At 50.1% G+C, this 15,131-nt stretch overlaps 5 protein-coding genes across 5 annotated transcripts; 3 read left to right on the top strand and 2 right to left on the bottom strand.

Moving 5' to 3' along the window:
* Positions 1–709: 709 nt before the first annotated feature.
* N7533_010048 (uncharacterized protein) lies at positions 710–3,313 on the top strand (the record flags this gene model as incomplete). The annotated part of the gene is made up of 5 exons (XM_057106698.1): positions 710–1,720; positions 1,765–2,179; positions 2,231–2,318; positions 2,369–3,014; positions 3,089–3,313. The coding sequence occupies 5 exons, from the start codon at positions 710–712 to the stop codon at positions 3,311–3,313; spliced, it is 2,385 nt and encodes a 794-aa protein (XP_056955915.1).
* A 357-nt stretch (positions 3,314–3,670) lies between these two features.
* Positions 3,671–4,858, top strand: N7533_010047 (uncharacterized protein; the record flags this gene model as incomplete). The annotated part of the gene is made up of 1 exon (XM_057106697.1): positions 3,671–4,858. One exon carries the CDS (start codon positions 3,671–3,673, stop codon positions 4,856–4,858), a length of 1,188 nt encoding a protein of 395 aa, XP_056955914.1.
* A 4,187-nt stretch (positions 4,859–9,045) lies between these two features.
* N7533_010046 (WSC domain-containing protein) lies at positions 9,046–10,159 on the top strand (the record flags this gene model as incomplete). Its single annotated transcript, XM_057106696.1, has 3 exons — positions 9,046–9,154; positions 9,211–9,479; positions 9,749–10,159. 3 exons carry the CDS (start codon positions 9,046–9,048, stop codon positions 10,157–10,159), a joined length of 789 nt encoding a protein of 262 aa, XP_056955913.1.
* A 1,499-nt stretch (positions 10,160–11,658) lies between these two features.
* Positions 11,659–12,117, bottom strand: N7533_010045 (alpha/beta hydrolase; the record flags this gene model as incomplete). The annotated part of the gene is made up of 1 exon (XM_057106695.1): positions 11,659–12,117. One exon carries the CDS (start codon positions 12,115–12,117, stop codon positions 11,659–11,661), a length of 459 nt encoding a protein of 152 aa, XP_056955912.1.
* Positions 12,118–12,511: 394 nt separating this feature from the next.
* On the bottom strand, positions 12,512–14,662 carry N7533_010044 (putative Melibiase subfamily; the record flags this gene model as incomplete). The annotated part of the gene is made up of 1 exon (XM_057106694.1): positions 12,512–14,662. The coding sequence occupies one exon, from the start codon at positions 14,660–14,662 to the stop codon at positions 12,512–12,514; it is 2,151 nt and encodes a 716-aa protein (XP_056955911.1).
* Between the last annotated feature and the right edge of the window lie 469 nt (positions 14,663–15,131).

The following is a 15,131-nucleotide window of genomic DNA, read 5'->3' as shown; positions in this document are numbered from 1 at the left end:
GAAACTACATCCAAGGCCATATTCTCCTTCAATCCAGCTCAGCCCTGCCAGAATTCAGAGCCCAACCGCTGATCGTTGCTACAGTGCGCTGCGATGGCCCGCGTGGCTGTGACATCAGCGGGTCGTGGGGTCATCGGGCATTTCCAAGGGCTGAATGTTGCTCAGCCTCCACCTGCCGTTTGCTACTCTACTCTTCTCTCTACTAGTCACATTAGCTCGTGGCTGATGAGTGTCCCTCTGCGACCATCCTTCTATCCTTTATCGCCTGAACTCGTCGTCGCCAAGCTTGTTTCTCCTAGATATGCCTTGATCGGCAGTATTGCGCCAAAGCCCCGCCTTCGCTCGATTTGACGAACATACCTGAGATAGTAACCTTCATCGTGCCGACCACTGAGTCTTAAACCCAGCCATTTCGCCGCGGGAAGTATAGTCACGAGACTAGGTCAACCTGACTTCGCCCAGGGCCCAATGACCAAGAGCTCGATCCTTGGGAATCCGCTTGACAACCCCGAACCACACTGCCCATATCTTGCATGAACGTCTACCCCACCAACTTCCCAAGTAGTGACTACAGGCCATAGTCAATCTTTGGAGAATACCCACGGCTCGACGGAGAAGATTGGACCCCGGAGCCCTTATTACGACCAAATCTCGATGATCTCGCGCCCAACCCCCTCCAGCATCTCGTCAAATACCCCTCACCGCCATCATGTCTCGCCGCGCACCGCCTCAGGGCTACTACGAAGAGAATGATTATGAATATGAACGAGAACGATATTCGCGCCCCCGACGACGAGAACCCGAATTCGCCGAAGACATGGAATTTCGCCGTCGGCGATCAATGCCGCCGCCTGAGGACATGGAGCGGCTGCGGACCCGGGAACGACCACCGCGCGATATTGTTCAGGAAAGCTTCGCACAACCGAGAGAGAGGGAGCGGATGGCCATGCGGAGATCTAGAGATGAGGTGGACGAAGCTGCTCGAGAGGTCGAGCGTGAACCTGACGAGCTCTACATGCCTTCGCGCCGGCGACGTAGTCATCGGTCTCGCGAGATCGAAGAGGAGGAGCTCATTGCCGAAGAACGGGATAGACGTCGTGGTCGTAGATCTCGAGAAGTCGAGGAGGAAATCATTTTCAACGAGAAGGAAAGGCGTCGTGTGCGCCACCCAAGAGAGGTTGAAGAGGAAGATCTTTTGGTTGAAGAGCGAGAGCGACGTCGCGAACGCCGACCCCGTGAAATCAATGAAGAGGAGTTGCTTATTGATGATAGAGAGCGCTATCGCGGTCCACGTCGGAGAGATATAGAGGAAGAAGAAATGATCATCGAAGAAAGAGAACGGAGGCGTGTCCCGCGTCCTCGAGACCGCGAGGAGGAAGATTTGATTATCGAAGAAAAAGAGAAACGCCGTATGCGTCGCCCTCGCAGAATGAGCGAGAATGACCGCATCTACGAGGAGAGGGAGAGACGCCGTGGCCCCCGACCTCCGGATCCCGAAGAAGAATTTATGATTCACGAAAGAGAAAAGCGTGCAAGGAGGCGGCCCCGGCCAGATCGGGACATGGAAGAAGAGGAACTGATCTTCAGGCGCAGAGAAGCACCATCGCCCCCGGACGAGAAATCGATAACGAAATGCCTCAGCGCCCAAGGAGCTTTGAAGAAGATAGAGACGAACCGTTGGCAAGATCCTCGGAATCTCGCAGGCGACCCCGACCACGTGGTACGCAGGTAGAAGAAATCATAATTGACGACAGAAAACGAGAGATTCTCCCCCATGGCGGAAGAAACCGTCGAGACCCCAGAATCGACGAAGAAAGGATCATGCGGTGGAAAGATCAACCTTCTCCTCGCGAGCAGGAAGAGGACAAGGAAATACGCAGACGGGAGACGACGCGACTCAGACGCAGTCCACCAGAACCTATACCGGAACGAGAGCCGCCAGGGGCGTTCCCAATTGAACAAAGAGATGACTTCCAAGAAGATGTGGTGATTGAGGAGATGAAACAAAGACGCTCACGGTCAAGACCCCGTAGAACAACGGAAATTGTAGAGGCGGCCGATGAGGTCCTAATTCGCAAGGACAAGATATCTCCGCCTCGAGATCTTTCACCAGAGCCTAGTATACATGCGCCCCCTATCCATCAAGATGTGATAACCCACCATCGACATATCGATCATGGTATGTTCTGCTGATGGATCCTGCTTGTGCTTTCACTGACAACGCTCCCAGGATTTGAAGGTGCCCGTGTGCCGCGTGCGCCTAGCCCAGATATTTCTTCCACGAGAACCAGCATTGACGAAATAGACGTTCGCCATCGGTATGTTACAAGAAACCCGTGACTCAATAATTACTAACGTGTCTCCGTAGAAGCACAAAAGGTGGCCACAAATCCGAGGATGAAGTTGTTTCCAAGCATCGCCACGAAGACGAGGAAGAAGAAGAAGAGGAGGAGGAGGAGGAAATTGACGACGATGACGATGATGATGAATCAATTTCTCCAACCAGCGGTCCATCTCTCGAATTCTCCAACCCATGGGATAGCAGAACCACGGCTTCACGACACAAGCCACGCTCATTCGATGACGAAGGTATCTCCATGGCCGCACAAACAGCGCATACCCGTGGGCGGCGGAAGATGCCTCGCGGGTTCGAAGGTAGAAAAGAAATCGACGTGGAAGAAATCGAAGTCCACGAGAAGCGTTCCATTCCTCGATCCACAGCTGGGCTCTCAAAGGGCGTTGGTGACGAATGGTCTGCGACTGATACCCTGTCAAAGATTGAGGTGGCCGAGATGAGTGGAGCTTTGAGTGTCATCGAGGTGGCTCCGAAACATGCAGTAGAGGAAGAATTGGAACGTGAGATGAAGATTGGCCAGCAGGTAGAGAAAGAACATCGCGATGAGCGATGGACGGAGATTACCAAGGAGTTGGTTGTTCGAGAAGCCATTGAACGAATTGGATATGAGTTTGAGGCGACCCCGACGCATTACTATGTATTCTCTTTTCTTGAGCAGGTAAGACTACCTGCTGCAACTTTGATCTCATGGACATCCAGCGAGAACCATGTCTAACACTGACCTTGCTTTAGCGAGATATCGATGAGCTAATTGAACTCTCTGACGAGATTCGAAGTGGGCGGCGTCGGCGTATTCGTGAGATGCAACGAGAAAGGATGTCTCTTCCACCACCACCTCGACAACGACGATCATCGCTTGTGGAAAGGCTTCCGATACGGCCACCACGCGTGACTGGAGAGAGGAGGGTGCGAGAACGAGAATGGATTATTGATCCTCGCCGCTCGGGCCGATTTTGAATGGTAGTTTATATGAATTTAGGAATCAATGAAATCGAATAGTGATACTACTTAACCGGATTACTACTAGTAGTACCTACTATGAATCAAGCATAAAGCAATAAAAAGTACTAAACAGCTCATATCTATTCCTAGTGACATGTTCTTTTTTTCCCTTTGTGAATCCATATGCAGGCTGGAGTACCGTAACCTGGTCTACCCGTATGCCTACTAGGAAGGTCCCCTTTGTACAAAGCACTTGCTGCAGGCAGCGTTTGGCATCATGATTGCCTCTTCTGGCGGGAGTGTTTGGAGTGTTGACTTCCGCGATCTCCCACTTAATCTTCCAGATTTCTTCGAGAAGAGATCAGACTCATCATGTTAGTCCTCACCTCTCACTCCTACTTTGACTCCCAGGTTCTGATAGTTAGGCCATTTGCTTATCTCACACGCGGCTTGGTAAACCTGACCTGGAATATGAACATGCCGAGCAGAAGCAAGACTCCTCACTCCGCGATGCCTGGAAACAAATCAAATACCAAGATCCCCGAAAGAACCACCCTACTGCGAGACCTGGCCAAGGCCATGGGAAAGGAAAAGATCTCGACGTCACTCTGGGCCAGCCTTCAGGTCTGCGATCTCTCAAAACTGGACTCCCTCATCGAACTCGTCTGCATCTCGCCAAAAACCACCATTGATTTCCTCAATACGTGCCCCGACCTCCCGAAAAAATGGCTCGAGGATCGATCTGTTCTTCAAAGTATCGCCTCCGGTGCCTCCAGTGCATCCCGCGACAGCCTCTCCAAATGCATGCGGATCGTAGCCCGAAACCGAGACGGCCATCGCTGCGTCCTGACCGGGACCGGGAAGGTCTATCAGCCTGTTTGGATATTTCCAGATATACTCGCACGGCCGGCTTTCGATTTTGATGTTCAATCATTGGGACTATGGCGATTCATCGACTTATTCTGGGAGCCTGCTAGAGTGCAGCGATGGCGTAACGCCGTCTTTCACAATCCCGACAACGCACTGAATGCCACGAGTGGATGCTCGAGCCTGATATGCTTGCGAAGCGACCTTGCTTACGCCTTTTCCGTTGGGATGTTCGCCCTACGTCCTGTCCGACTGTCCAATGACAGACGCGAGCTAGAGGTGGAATTCCACTGGCTGCCACGGGAGAAACACCGATTCAAAGACGCAGTGGATATTCGCAAGCAACCCCTTCCCTATGAGAGTCTGGATAGTGTGGAGGGGCTAAGGTTCTGTGCGATGGGTTCGAATGAGCCGGTCAAATCGGGTCATCGCTTCACACTCACAACGGATGATCCTGTGAAGCGGCCACTGCCGGATTTTGACCTGCTGGATATGGCTTGGTACCTTTTGCGGATTGTGGCCATGTCATCCGCGATTGAATTAGTATGTTATGAGCCGGGCCTCGAGTTGAAAGTCCAAAGTGATGATGACAAGACCGTGAGGGATGCTTCCCCGTCACGACGAACGTTGTCGACTTTTGATACCAACCTGCGAGTTGCGGAGTGGTTAGCAAGTGGCAGTGGGGGTCGTTGAATGAAAATGCCGTGAGGCGGGAGGGGCGAGAGTTCAGAGTGACGATGATAAGATCGTGGAGGATTCTCGGTCGTCACGAGGGATGTTGTTGACTTTTGATAATATCCAACGGGTTGCGGGAGTGGCCGGTGAGCAGCGCTGGCAAACGTTGATGGAAAATGGCCTTCAGTGCATAGCGATTCGCATGAGTTTCGTCTTTCGTCGCAAAGCATCTGTCCCACCATCACTCTATTAGAGTTACAGTGAACACGATCTTCATTTTCTTCTGCGCTTAGATAAAACACTGGTTCCCGTCAGTAGGGTTTCTGGATCGGGAATAATGAACATCACATCACATAAAGCACACCATGGATTCGCAGAACTTGAACTACAGACTAACAGCCTATACAGAGTACCCAGTATGCTTTAAAACTGCTTAGTAGTAGGTTTTCTATCTACGGATGCTTTTTGAACCTACAACATACTAGTAAAAGTGAAGAGTCCATTGAAATCCGCACGAGTGAGACATTCCTCTGCCAGTGGATAAGACATTCATCTTCCCCCACAATGAACACCAAATCTGTGCCAATGGATCATTAAAGTGATTGAATCAGATTGTACTTGACATTCGGTCAGTGCTGGTGGTAGATTATTCAGCGTTCAGCTTCAAGTTCTACCTTATCGCACAGCTTTATGGTCAAGCTAACATCATGATGCGTTTACAAACCGTGAGAATAGTACAGAATTAAAGCCACTCGTAGAGAAACGCTGTAGTCTAGCCGAACTTAATGTGTTTACATGATGCTTGAACCCATAATTTCAGCCAGCCTACCGTGTCTAGCTCTAGGTATAGCCGAGCCGAACCATCCCATCGCACAGCAAGCCAAACATGGCTTTTTTCGAGGACCACCTCAGCATATCGCCACAAGCAAGGAAAAGTCATATCCAGTCCGCCAAGGACTAGAGGTACGTTCAAGTTCTACAAATAGCAACTTTGGGATGTCTCATCCATAGCCACCCATGAATTCCAAGACATTGACTCGTCAACAGAAAAAAAAAAAGCCGAGTAACGCGATCCGTTTACCCCTTAGCAGGCGCAGCAGGCGAAGACGTACTCCGTACCTGGGTAGGCGACCGGGATAGTTAGTATGCACAAGAACACGCCATTTCTATGTGTCGTCTAAGCCCGCAATTAAGCATACTCCTGAATTTAGCAATAAGCCTCACAACTCAGGGGAAATCCTTTAGCTCCGGTTTCATCTACGGAGTACCCCGTACTACTATGGAGCTATGTACATGTACACTACATCGGTATTGTACATACCGTTGCGCAAATGCCGAGGGAGCTAGCAGGATATTCTTGGAAAAGCAAGGAAGGACGTAAGAAGGAAAAAAGACTCGGACGCCACACGGTGGGTATTGCCGCGATCGCGAATCACGACCACAGGATTATTCCAGTAAGGTCTAGAATTGCAAGCCACCGGGACGCCGCGCTGCCATGGTGGTTAATGGGCCAGAGAGGCAGGTAGGTACGAGTATTTTGTACGGATGCTCCGTACTTGGCAGATAATGTCCTGCGTAGCGTAGGTGGACGCATCATTCTGGGCCAGAATTGGATATAGTTCCAATGGTCCAGTCAGGCCCAGTCTGGTCGAGATGCAATCCATCGGCCGGACCCCAACGGGCTGGGACGGTCTGAGACGCGAAGGATCTGACGGGCGATCATCAGGCATCTGGGCTGAATTGAATTGAAGATGAGGATCCATTTTGCTGCGGGATGCACTCTGGGACGACTTCCCCTGGTGCGACCAGGGCAGGATTACACATACCCCTGCCGCCACCCGGGATCGCTGTGGGTGGGTGTCTCAAGAATATTAACTATGGCGTGAAGAGGTGGGGGAGGAGAGGTCCAGAAGGAGTCGGGTGTAATTTCTGAGATTTATTCACGTTATGTACGGGGTTGAGTGGTGTACATATGCGGACAGTTGTGGCCGTCGCTGTCCTCCGTCTTCCGTCCTCCGTGGAGTGCGATGGATATGCATCTGGCGGGTCTAGGTCTGGATCTGGTGCCCTGGGAAGTTTCGGAATCTCAGTTCAAGCAGAACGAATGATAAAGAGGGGAATTGGGCGAGTGGATTTGATGAAATGTACGATGAGCTCAGGGAAGATGATCGGGGGTGGTTAATGATGCATTGTTTGCGAACCACGATACATAGTGCAGCAGGCTGACATGTGCCTGGTCAGGATTGATCGATCGCTACCCACCCTCCAATACCGTACAGAGAAGAACATGAACACGAATAAGAATTGTTCATGTTCTGGTGGAATCATCCTGCGACCTGGCCAATTTACGCAATTTACGGCGGTGGGTCGCATCCACTCTGCACCCACTAGGATTCGCCGTCAGACGGCCGATCGCTGCATGATCTTTGGTTGTGTTTTGAGCAGTTTCTCCGTTCTCAGGAAGTTCCCAAGGACTGGATTGGCTGGTCTGATATCAGATAGCAGAACACACTTGAGGATGCACACAATACCAGAGGAAGGTTCGGCTACGGGACGAGTCCACTAGTGGAGGTATACATGTTGTATGTATCGTACAATGTCTCTGAAAGAAAAGGTGTGGTGGCAATTTGAAGCTTGGACAAGAGATCAAACAGCAGAATCAAGTCGGTTAATGGGGCAATGGGGCCGCGGCACTGTCTGTGTACAGTACATACACTGCACTCGCTAAGGTTGGGGAAGGCAGGATCGGCCTGGTGTTTATGTTTATGCCTTGAATTGGTGCAAAGTGACTAGGATGTGATTCGTCCGAGCCAATCGATGACGCAGCGGAACTACTTTTCCACTAGTACTTTTTTCATCGCGAGGGTAGCTTACAGGCACAGGGTTGAAGGTACAGGGTTGAAGATATCCCAGGCTGAAAGTACATGGTAGGCGTGACTCTTTACTCCGGGACAGGAACAGTGAGAGTGGAGATGATATTATGATAAACATAGAACGGAGTACCATCCATAGTACTGTACCATACTCGGTAGCTCAGTTCATGCCGAATGGAGAGAAGTGGCTTTGGCGCAGTTTCTGAGACAGCAACCTCCCCACTTTCGTTACGTAGGCTTTCTTCTTTTCCCCTCTCCTTTTCCTGACCAGATTGGTATAGTTACACAGCAGTCAACCTTTCCAATCTGGTGAGCAAAGACAAGAAGCAGAGGCATATGGTCATGAATGTCTGTTTGTACATATCAACATAACCATAATACCATCCAGAAAAAGAGCTCAAAAATAGCAAGGAAGTATGAAGGGTGGAATGCTAAGAATTCCTCTCATCTCCAAGGATGGACCAATCCGATGCCGAGTAGTGGGGCCAGTTGGCCGGAATTGGTATTTGGTTTACTCCGTACTAGGACTGGAAACCAACAAACAATCACTGAGAGATCCTGTAGCTACCTAGGTAAAACATACTGATCCAATGGATTGAGTAGAGAATGACATAACAGTCATGACTCGGAGAGAATCAATAAAAGTCATAGTACGGACTATCGTGAAGATATAGTTATTCTGTACTGTACTCGTACTTTGTGCTTCTGTACTCCGTAAATGATTTCCCAGTAATACCAGGACGTGCGCAACTCAAGTATCCACCTAGTCTAGCGGCATTGCCGGGATGTGCGCAACGTTGGCATTGGTATTGGCAGTGTGGACTCTCGGTGGACTTTCTTTCGATGCTCTCTTCGGTGTCGGGCCCGTGACTCCCGCCCTTTCTCTCCTCTCCTCTCCTTCCCTTCCATATCTCCATCACCAACATTCACTTCTCCCTCTTCTCCTTCGCCTGGAGAGAGATGATGTTTGCTGGTCTTTAAACCACCCTTATCGCTTGGGTTCCAGCAGGCAGGCAGACCTTGATTTCCCTCCCGTCCCCTGACCATACCCAAGGGTTGTATGGGTGATCGACACCCTTCCCATCGGTCGGCACACACTCCCCATTTGAACATTTCGATCCTATCCCAATTTGCGAGTCGACAACCTTCGACTACACGTGCCGGTCGGAACTGAGAAGTCGAAAAATAATCGGCGAGGAAGGAAGAAAAAAAACACAACAAAGAGAATACCCCGACACATCGAATTTCTATCGAATCGACATAGAGGAGAAAGCAAACAGAAGAAGACAGTCAGGAATCGCGGGCACCTGCCCCCAGATAACCACCACAACCATGAAGCTCTGGCATTTAGCCTCGGCTTTCGCCCTGCTGGCAGAGCCATTTGTGTTGGCTGATCTCGCCTACTGTGCCACCGATAATACTGGATCTGATTACAGTGCAGGTAGGCTATATGACTACCAGGCGCGAAAGAAAGATTGTATACTGACTCATTCATAGTCACCGATACCTACCAATCCAATGGAGCCTGTCAGTCGACTTGCGCTAGCTATGCTCTCGGTGTCCTGCAAGGCAAGAAGTGCTGGTGTACAAACGTTGTGCCCTCGAAATCTTCCCAAAAGGCCACGAGCAAGTGTGATACGAGTTGTCCTGGATATCCCGACGACAGCTGTGGCAGTGCAGCCGATGGTGTCTTCGCCTACGTGAGCGTTGGAAGCAAAAGCCCCACCAGTACTGAAGGTGGCTCTGGTGGAACGACCACCACCTCGGTAAGTGCCCTCTTCCTTTGTACCCCGCAGAAAAGCCCACCTGCCTGCACGTCAAGTCGAAATACCCTTCTTGGTTCTCTGTCTGGTTCAGATTTTGGGTCCTGTGCTCTTTTCATGGAAACAGCTCTCTTATTATTTGTTGGGACAGGGAACCACTAGCGGTACATCGACGAGTACAACCTTCACATCCTCTCAAAAAAATACCACTGTATTTACCGGGATACCCATACCGACGCCATGACGTTTGATTTACTGACTTGTGATTACAGACCAGCTCAACTTCCTCCTCTACCACCACCTCCACCACGGGCAACATCGTCAAGGAGACAACATCAGGCGGCCAAGTCAAGACTATCACAGTTGCTGGCTCAAGCTCCACCTCCGGCGCGGATACTTCCAACACACAGGCTAGCGACGAGAAATCTGGCCTCAGCGGCGGCTCGATTGCCGGCATTGTCATCGGTGTTCTGGGAGGACTGGCCTTGCTTGGTGGCCTGATCTTCATGATCTTCTTCTACCGCAAGCGTGCCCGCTCGGCTAGCCCTATTCCCAGCAACGCGGACATGGCGGAAAACCGAACTAGTCAAGGCTCCAGCTTCGTCAGGGGTGTTTTCCCCAGGGCAGTGATGGCGCAGGAAACGGACTCGGTCGCCAAAACACCTACACCGACACCCGTATGAAGCCTGTCTATCAAGGCCATGCTTCCCGAGATAGCAGCGTATCCCTGCAAGATAACGAGGACTACTCCCGCCCTGTCCTGCGTGTAAGTGATTATCGATTGTCCTCTGGCTAAAACGACATCTAACATATTTTCTCCAGCTCGCTAACCCCGATTAAAACCGGCTCGATTCAACACCTGGTTGATTCTCTAAACGTTCGCTCTCCTCGACATACCGATCTCCATTAATTCTGTTCAAATTCGCCGCAAACAGCTCTGTTATGATACCCAACTGTCACTTTGAAATATTTCCTTCCCATTCTATTACGGTGACAGTGGAGAACGACTGTGCCACTCGAGACGGAAGAACTTCGAAGAGCCGGGTCCCGACAACGCCATCCACCTGAAAACAACCCCCCCTATCCGAGCAAGAAGAGTACACGAAGGATCTTGGGAAGAAAAAAAAACCAGAAAATATTCAAAAAAAGGGTTATCAGGACACCGATGGTCCGCTGTCGAGATGAATTCATGAGCCACATACATTACTTTCTGCATACATACCGGCTGACGGCGCCAGCTCGTGTGATTTTCTTTTCTCCCGAGTACATACATATCCTCTCTACCTCTAGTCGCCAATCTGCGTCATACCTCAATCTGCTTGATCTCGTTTCCTTTAATTGTGAAGTGTCTCGCAACCCTTTTGTACTATTCCGCCAATTTCTGCTTTTTATCTTAATTCATATCTCTAAGCTTCTCAGTGAGCTTGCTACAAGAAATTGAGTTCCAACTACTCGTTAGACACGTGCCCATGATCAACACTACTAGTAACTCCGCCGTGGAGGCATTAAATTCCACTACCTAGGTATTGATGATCGTCGGATCAGATCTCACCTTTGTAGATCTGTAGATCTAGGATGCTTGGCGTTGGGTTTATTTTGCCCGACCAATGATGCCTACTTCCAAGGTTCTAGGAATCACATTTTCAGGCACAAACTTCAAGGTGGAAATGTTAATATCCTAGATGAAACTCGAGATCGACATGGTGCGTAACGTGAGGTGTGTGGCCTAGTCAACGGGGAGCAGTACTAGTAGTGAACTTGACAGACTTGCTCAGGGAACAACCACCAAATCTAGAAAATTCCCACCCAACTAGCTGGATGTCACTGCAACCCTTTTAATTATAGCCAATACATCCCCCGGCTTAGAAAGCTGGGGACTATGTCCAGAGTCCACTCTAACAATATCAAACCCACCCAAACGTGCCATCTGTTCCTGGAAGGCTGGAGGCACAGCCTGGTCCTTTTCACACAGAACATAAGTTTTCGAGCAGCGATATTCAGACTCAACATGCCGAGGATAAGTCTTAAAGGCCTTCAACGACTGCTTTTTGAACAAAGCATCCCACTCAGAATCAGCGTCCTTGGACTCAAGCCCAGAGAAAAAAATCAGCTTCGCACTTTCTTGCAGATGAGCAACGCCATCCTATGCACGTCAGCAATTGGTAATGCTATCTGTCTCACTCTAACGAATGAACAGCCCCGGAACCGTATTTCCCACCTTGATAACCTGATAAGGCGGATTCGGAACCTCGTCCTCGTTGCCCAGAATATTCTTACCCGGCACAGGAAACGCAAAACCCGCTAAACTGACAACGCCAACAATACCACCCTGCAGGCCTTGCTCAGCGCGCTCGGCCAGAGTGAGACCCTCCACAATCACAGAGGTAGGCAGAGACCCATAGCTATGGGAAACGATGAGAGCTCTCCGTCCCGCATCTAGGAAGGGGATCAGGATCTTTCGAACTGCGGCGCCATCGTCGAAGAATGTCGTTTCCGGATCGACTTCCTCCCCGCAAACGACTAGGTCGATGGATATTACCTCGTACCCTTCGACACGGAGAAGGTCGGTGATTTTGCGGTAGTGGATAGGTCGGTGATAAGCGCCTGGGACAATGAATATGACGGGTTTGTGTGATGCCATGATATGATATGATGCTATACGGATACGTGAACGATCTTTGTGCAAAATAGAAGCATCTAGATTCGAAGCGTGTTTTATTTATTTAAGTCGTCGGTGAATTGCCGGGGTTGGCTTTTAAGCCGGCGGAGGATTGGTGATACTTTTCTGGAGAGCTGAAATCATTGGCTTTCGCGCTGCTTGCCTAAAGGGGTTACAGCACAACTCAACTAGCAACTGGTGGCTTCCGGCGCTATCTGGGGGCGGGAACATCTGACGGAGAAATATCTTGGATACTATGACTGTAATGCAGATGCGTGCTGGGTATGAAACTCATTGGCATAAGAACTTGACACTCCTATAGCCTATGTTTACATTTCTCGATGCTGACCGAGATGCCCCGCTAGAATATCATTCTCTATACTTGCTGGATCTTGAAGAGACGAGCGCAAACTGTCTCAGGGAGTCCTAGACCTAGTATACCCGTAGTAAAATCCCAAGTGGCCTGGGTTTCCAAGCGAGCTGGATAGAGAAGCTCTAGCCTGCTTCCTGGCCAACCCTTTGCAACATTGATGGAAATATCACGCTTCGTAGGCCCTCCTCTGCGCCAAATAGCCACATAGACGGTTTTTCTATCCTTTGCAACAAGACCTAAAGATACCCAGTCACTGTTCCATTTTGGGAACCCAAGAGGCCAGGTAGCATGTGCTGTTTTAACATCATCGCGGATCATCTTGTAGACAACCATACCCTCTTGGATGAGACTCAGCTGCGCTTTGCTCATCTTGTCCACGCGACCGCTGAGATAGACACGCCCAAGGAGACTATTGACCACAGTCAGCGCGTTAATCTCATCACTCCATCCAGGCTGGGGATAAGCCCAAGTTCCGCTCTGCTCTGGGGTAACTGCAGTTGGCATCGCTGCTGCAATAGCTGCATAGAGTGCCGGGTTTTGCTGATCACTGGTAGATTGAATGGAATGAACGGCTAGCATGGCGTAGTCGAGACGCTGCGCCCCGCTGGAACAAGTTTCAATGACGAGATTGGGGTACTTGTCAAGCTGGGAGCGTACCCAGGCAAGGTAAGCTCGTTGATGCTCGAGTTGTGCTGCTCCGGCGGCCGAGGGACCATCTATATCAGTTCCCTGCATCACCTGGATATTGTAGTCGAACTTGAAGAATCCAACACCATATTTAACGACAAGATTGTATATGACCGTGTCCATCCAGGTCCGCACCGCAGGATGCCGATAGTCAAGTTGGAAACGGCCTTTTTCAATGATACGATGGCCATGTTCTTGGAAAAATGCCTCTTTTGGAAGACGGTCACCAACAGCGCTCCGCACACCCACTACCTCAGGCTCCAGCCAAAGTCCAGGAATCAGACCCTTTGCCCGGATTTTGTCCAAGAGGTTCTTAAAGCCTGATGGGAATCGCTTTTTCGAGGGCTCCCATAAGCCAACGTCGTCCCACCAATCGCTATCGTCAGCGTACCAGCCAGCGTCGATCACGAAGTACTCTGCGCCTAGGCTAGCAACAGGATCTAGCAGTGCTTCAATCTTCTGCTCGTCTGGGTCTCCCATTAGACAGTTCATATAGTCATTGAAAATTATCGGAACCTTCTCCATATCATTATGTGGCCGCCGGATCTGTCGTCTGTAGTCCGTGAGAGCAGCAAAAGCTGCCTCGATATCCCCACTAACACGACAGCAAGCAGTTGGAACTGAAGTAAATCTTTCTCCAGGACGCAACAGCTTTTTCCACGCGTGGTGCGCACCCGTGGGGCCACCAGCAGCAAGGTATAGATTGTCTTTGTAGTCACCAATTTCCCACCGCCAGGATCCATTGGATTCTATTTGCCAAAGCCATGTATCGGTTTGATCTCTGGCGTTGAGAGCACCCATCGGAAGGTGAGAGCCGGTAGAGTAGGAGCCGCGGGTGTTCAGGCTAAAAGTAGCTTGGGAGCCGGTGTGACCTTCCTGAAGCTCACAGATGCCATTGTTATCGATGCCGAGCTCTGAAAGACTGTGCTCTTGCCATTGAGCTTCACGAAACCAGCTATTGGTAGCGTACATGAGTTTGTATTTGTCAAAATCTCTCATCGAAGCATTTGTCATGCCGCCAATAACAAATGATGAGAGACCCGTGAGCATGACATTAGCGTTGTCCGAAATATTGGTGACGGTCGTTTCGGCTCTGACAACTGGTACACTCCCGTAGACAGTAAGTCGGGCAGTTACTTGGATTTTGGTGGCGTTGTCGCTGCATCTGGCCTCAAATATCTCGGTTTGCCCATCTTTGCGGATCTCATGACTATCATACTTGAGTCTCATAGAGAGGTAATTTCCAACTGAAGCCTTCGCAGTTTTGATATCTTTTGTTTGACCTTCGCCGGCTAGCTTGACGCTAATCAGAGGGAGCTCCGCAGATTCAAATAAGGCCGAGGTTGATTTCTTTGGTACAGTGCCAGGGGGTAGGATGCGGCTAAGGCATATGACGCCCTCTTCATTGACAAAAAAATCAATATTGAGGGCATCTGTGTGCCACTGTATAGTGTAAGGCGCGCCCATTATGTCTGGATGAAATTATGAAATTAAAAACTGTATGATCTGATCGTTATATTAAAACCAAGTTGGAAGCGGAGAAGGACTCGGAACGATGCGAGGTGTTTCGATGCAGCAGAGAACTTGAACATCATACCCCTCTTCTCCTCTTCTAAAATATCACTTTAGCCGGTCATGGGATCTCAAATTTGCCGGGTGTCATGCAATCGAACGCAAGGCTATGATTTTCCAGGGATTGGCGTCTGGGGTAGCGGGGTACAGCGGTGATCCTCCGAGCTTCCCCAGCTCACCTTCAAAGAACTGTATCAAGCCCAGAGTCGCAACACAGACTGTCTCGGCCGAACCAATAGCTTCGGATCATGAAGGGGCTCGAGAATTCTTGGGAAGACAGAGCTCTGGTTCGGATTGGAGGGAATGTGACCAGCATTCCCCTCCAATTATGCCAAGGGTTTGTTTTGACAAAGAAATCCCACGC

This window comes from Penicillium manginii, assembly GCF_028828005.1.
Source record: "Penicillium manginii strain IBT 31320 chromosome Unknown utg000007l:1.0-2284322.0:1.0-2285126.0, whole genome shotgun sequence".
NCBI classification, from domain to species: domain Eukaryota; kingdom Fungi; phylum Ascomycota; class Eurotiomycetes; order Eurotiales; family Aspergillaceae; genus Penicillium; species Penicillium manginii.
The sequence above is the reverse complement of the archived record's forward strand: the minus strand, read 5'-3'. Positions and strand labels throughout refer to the sequence as shown.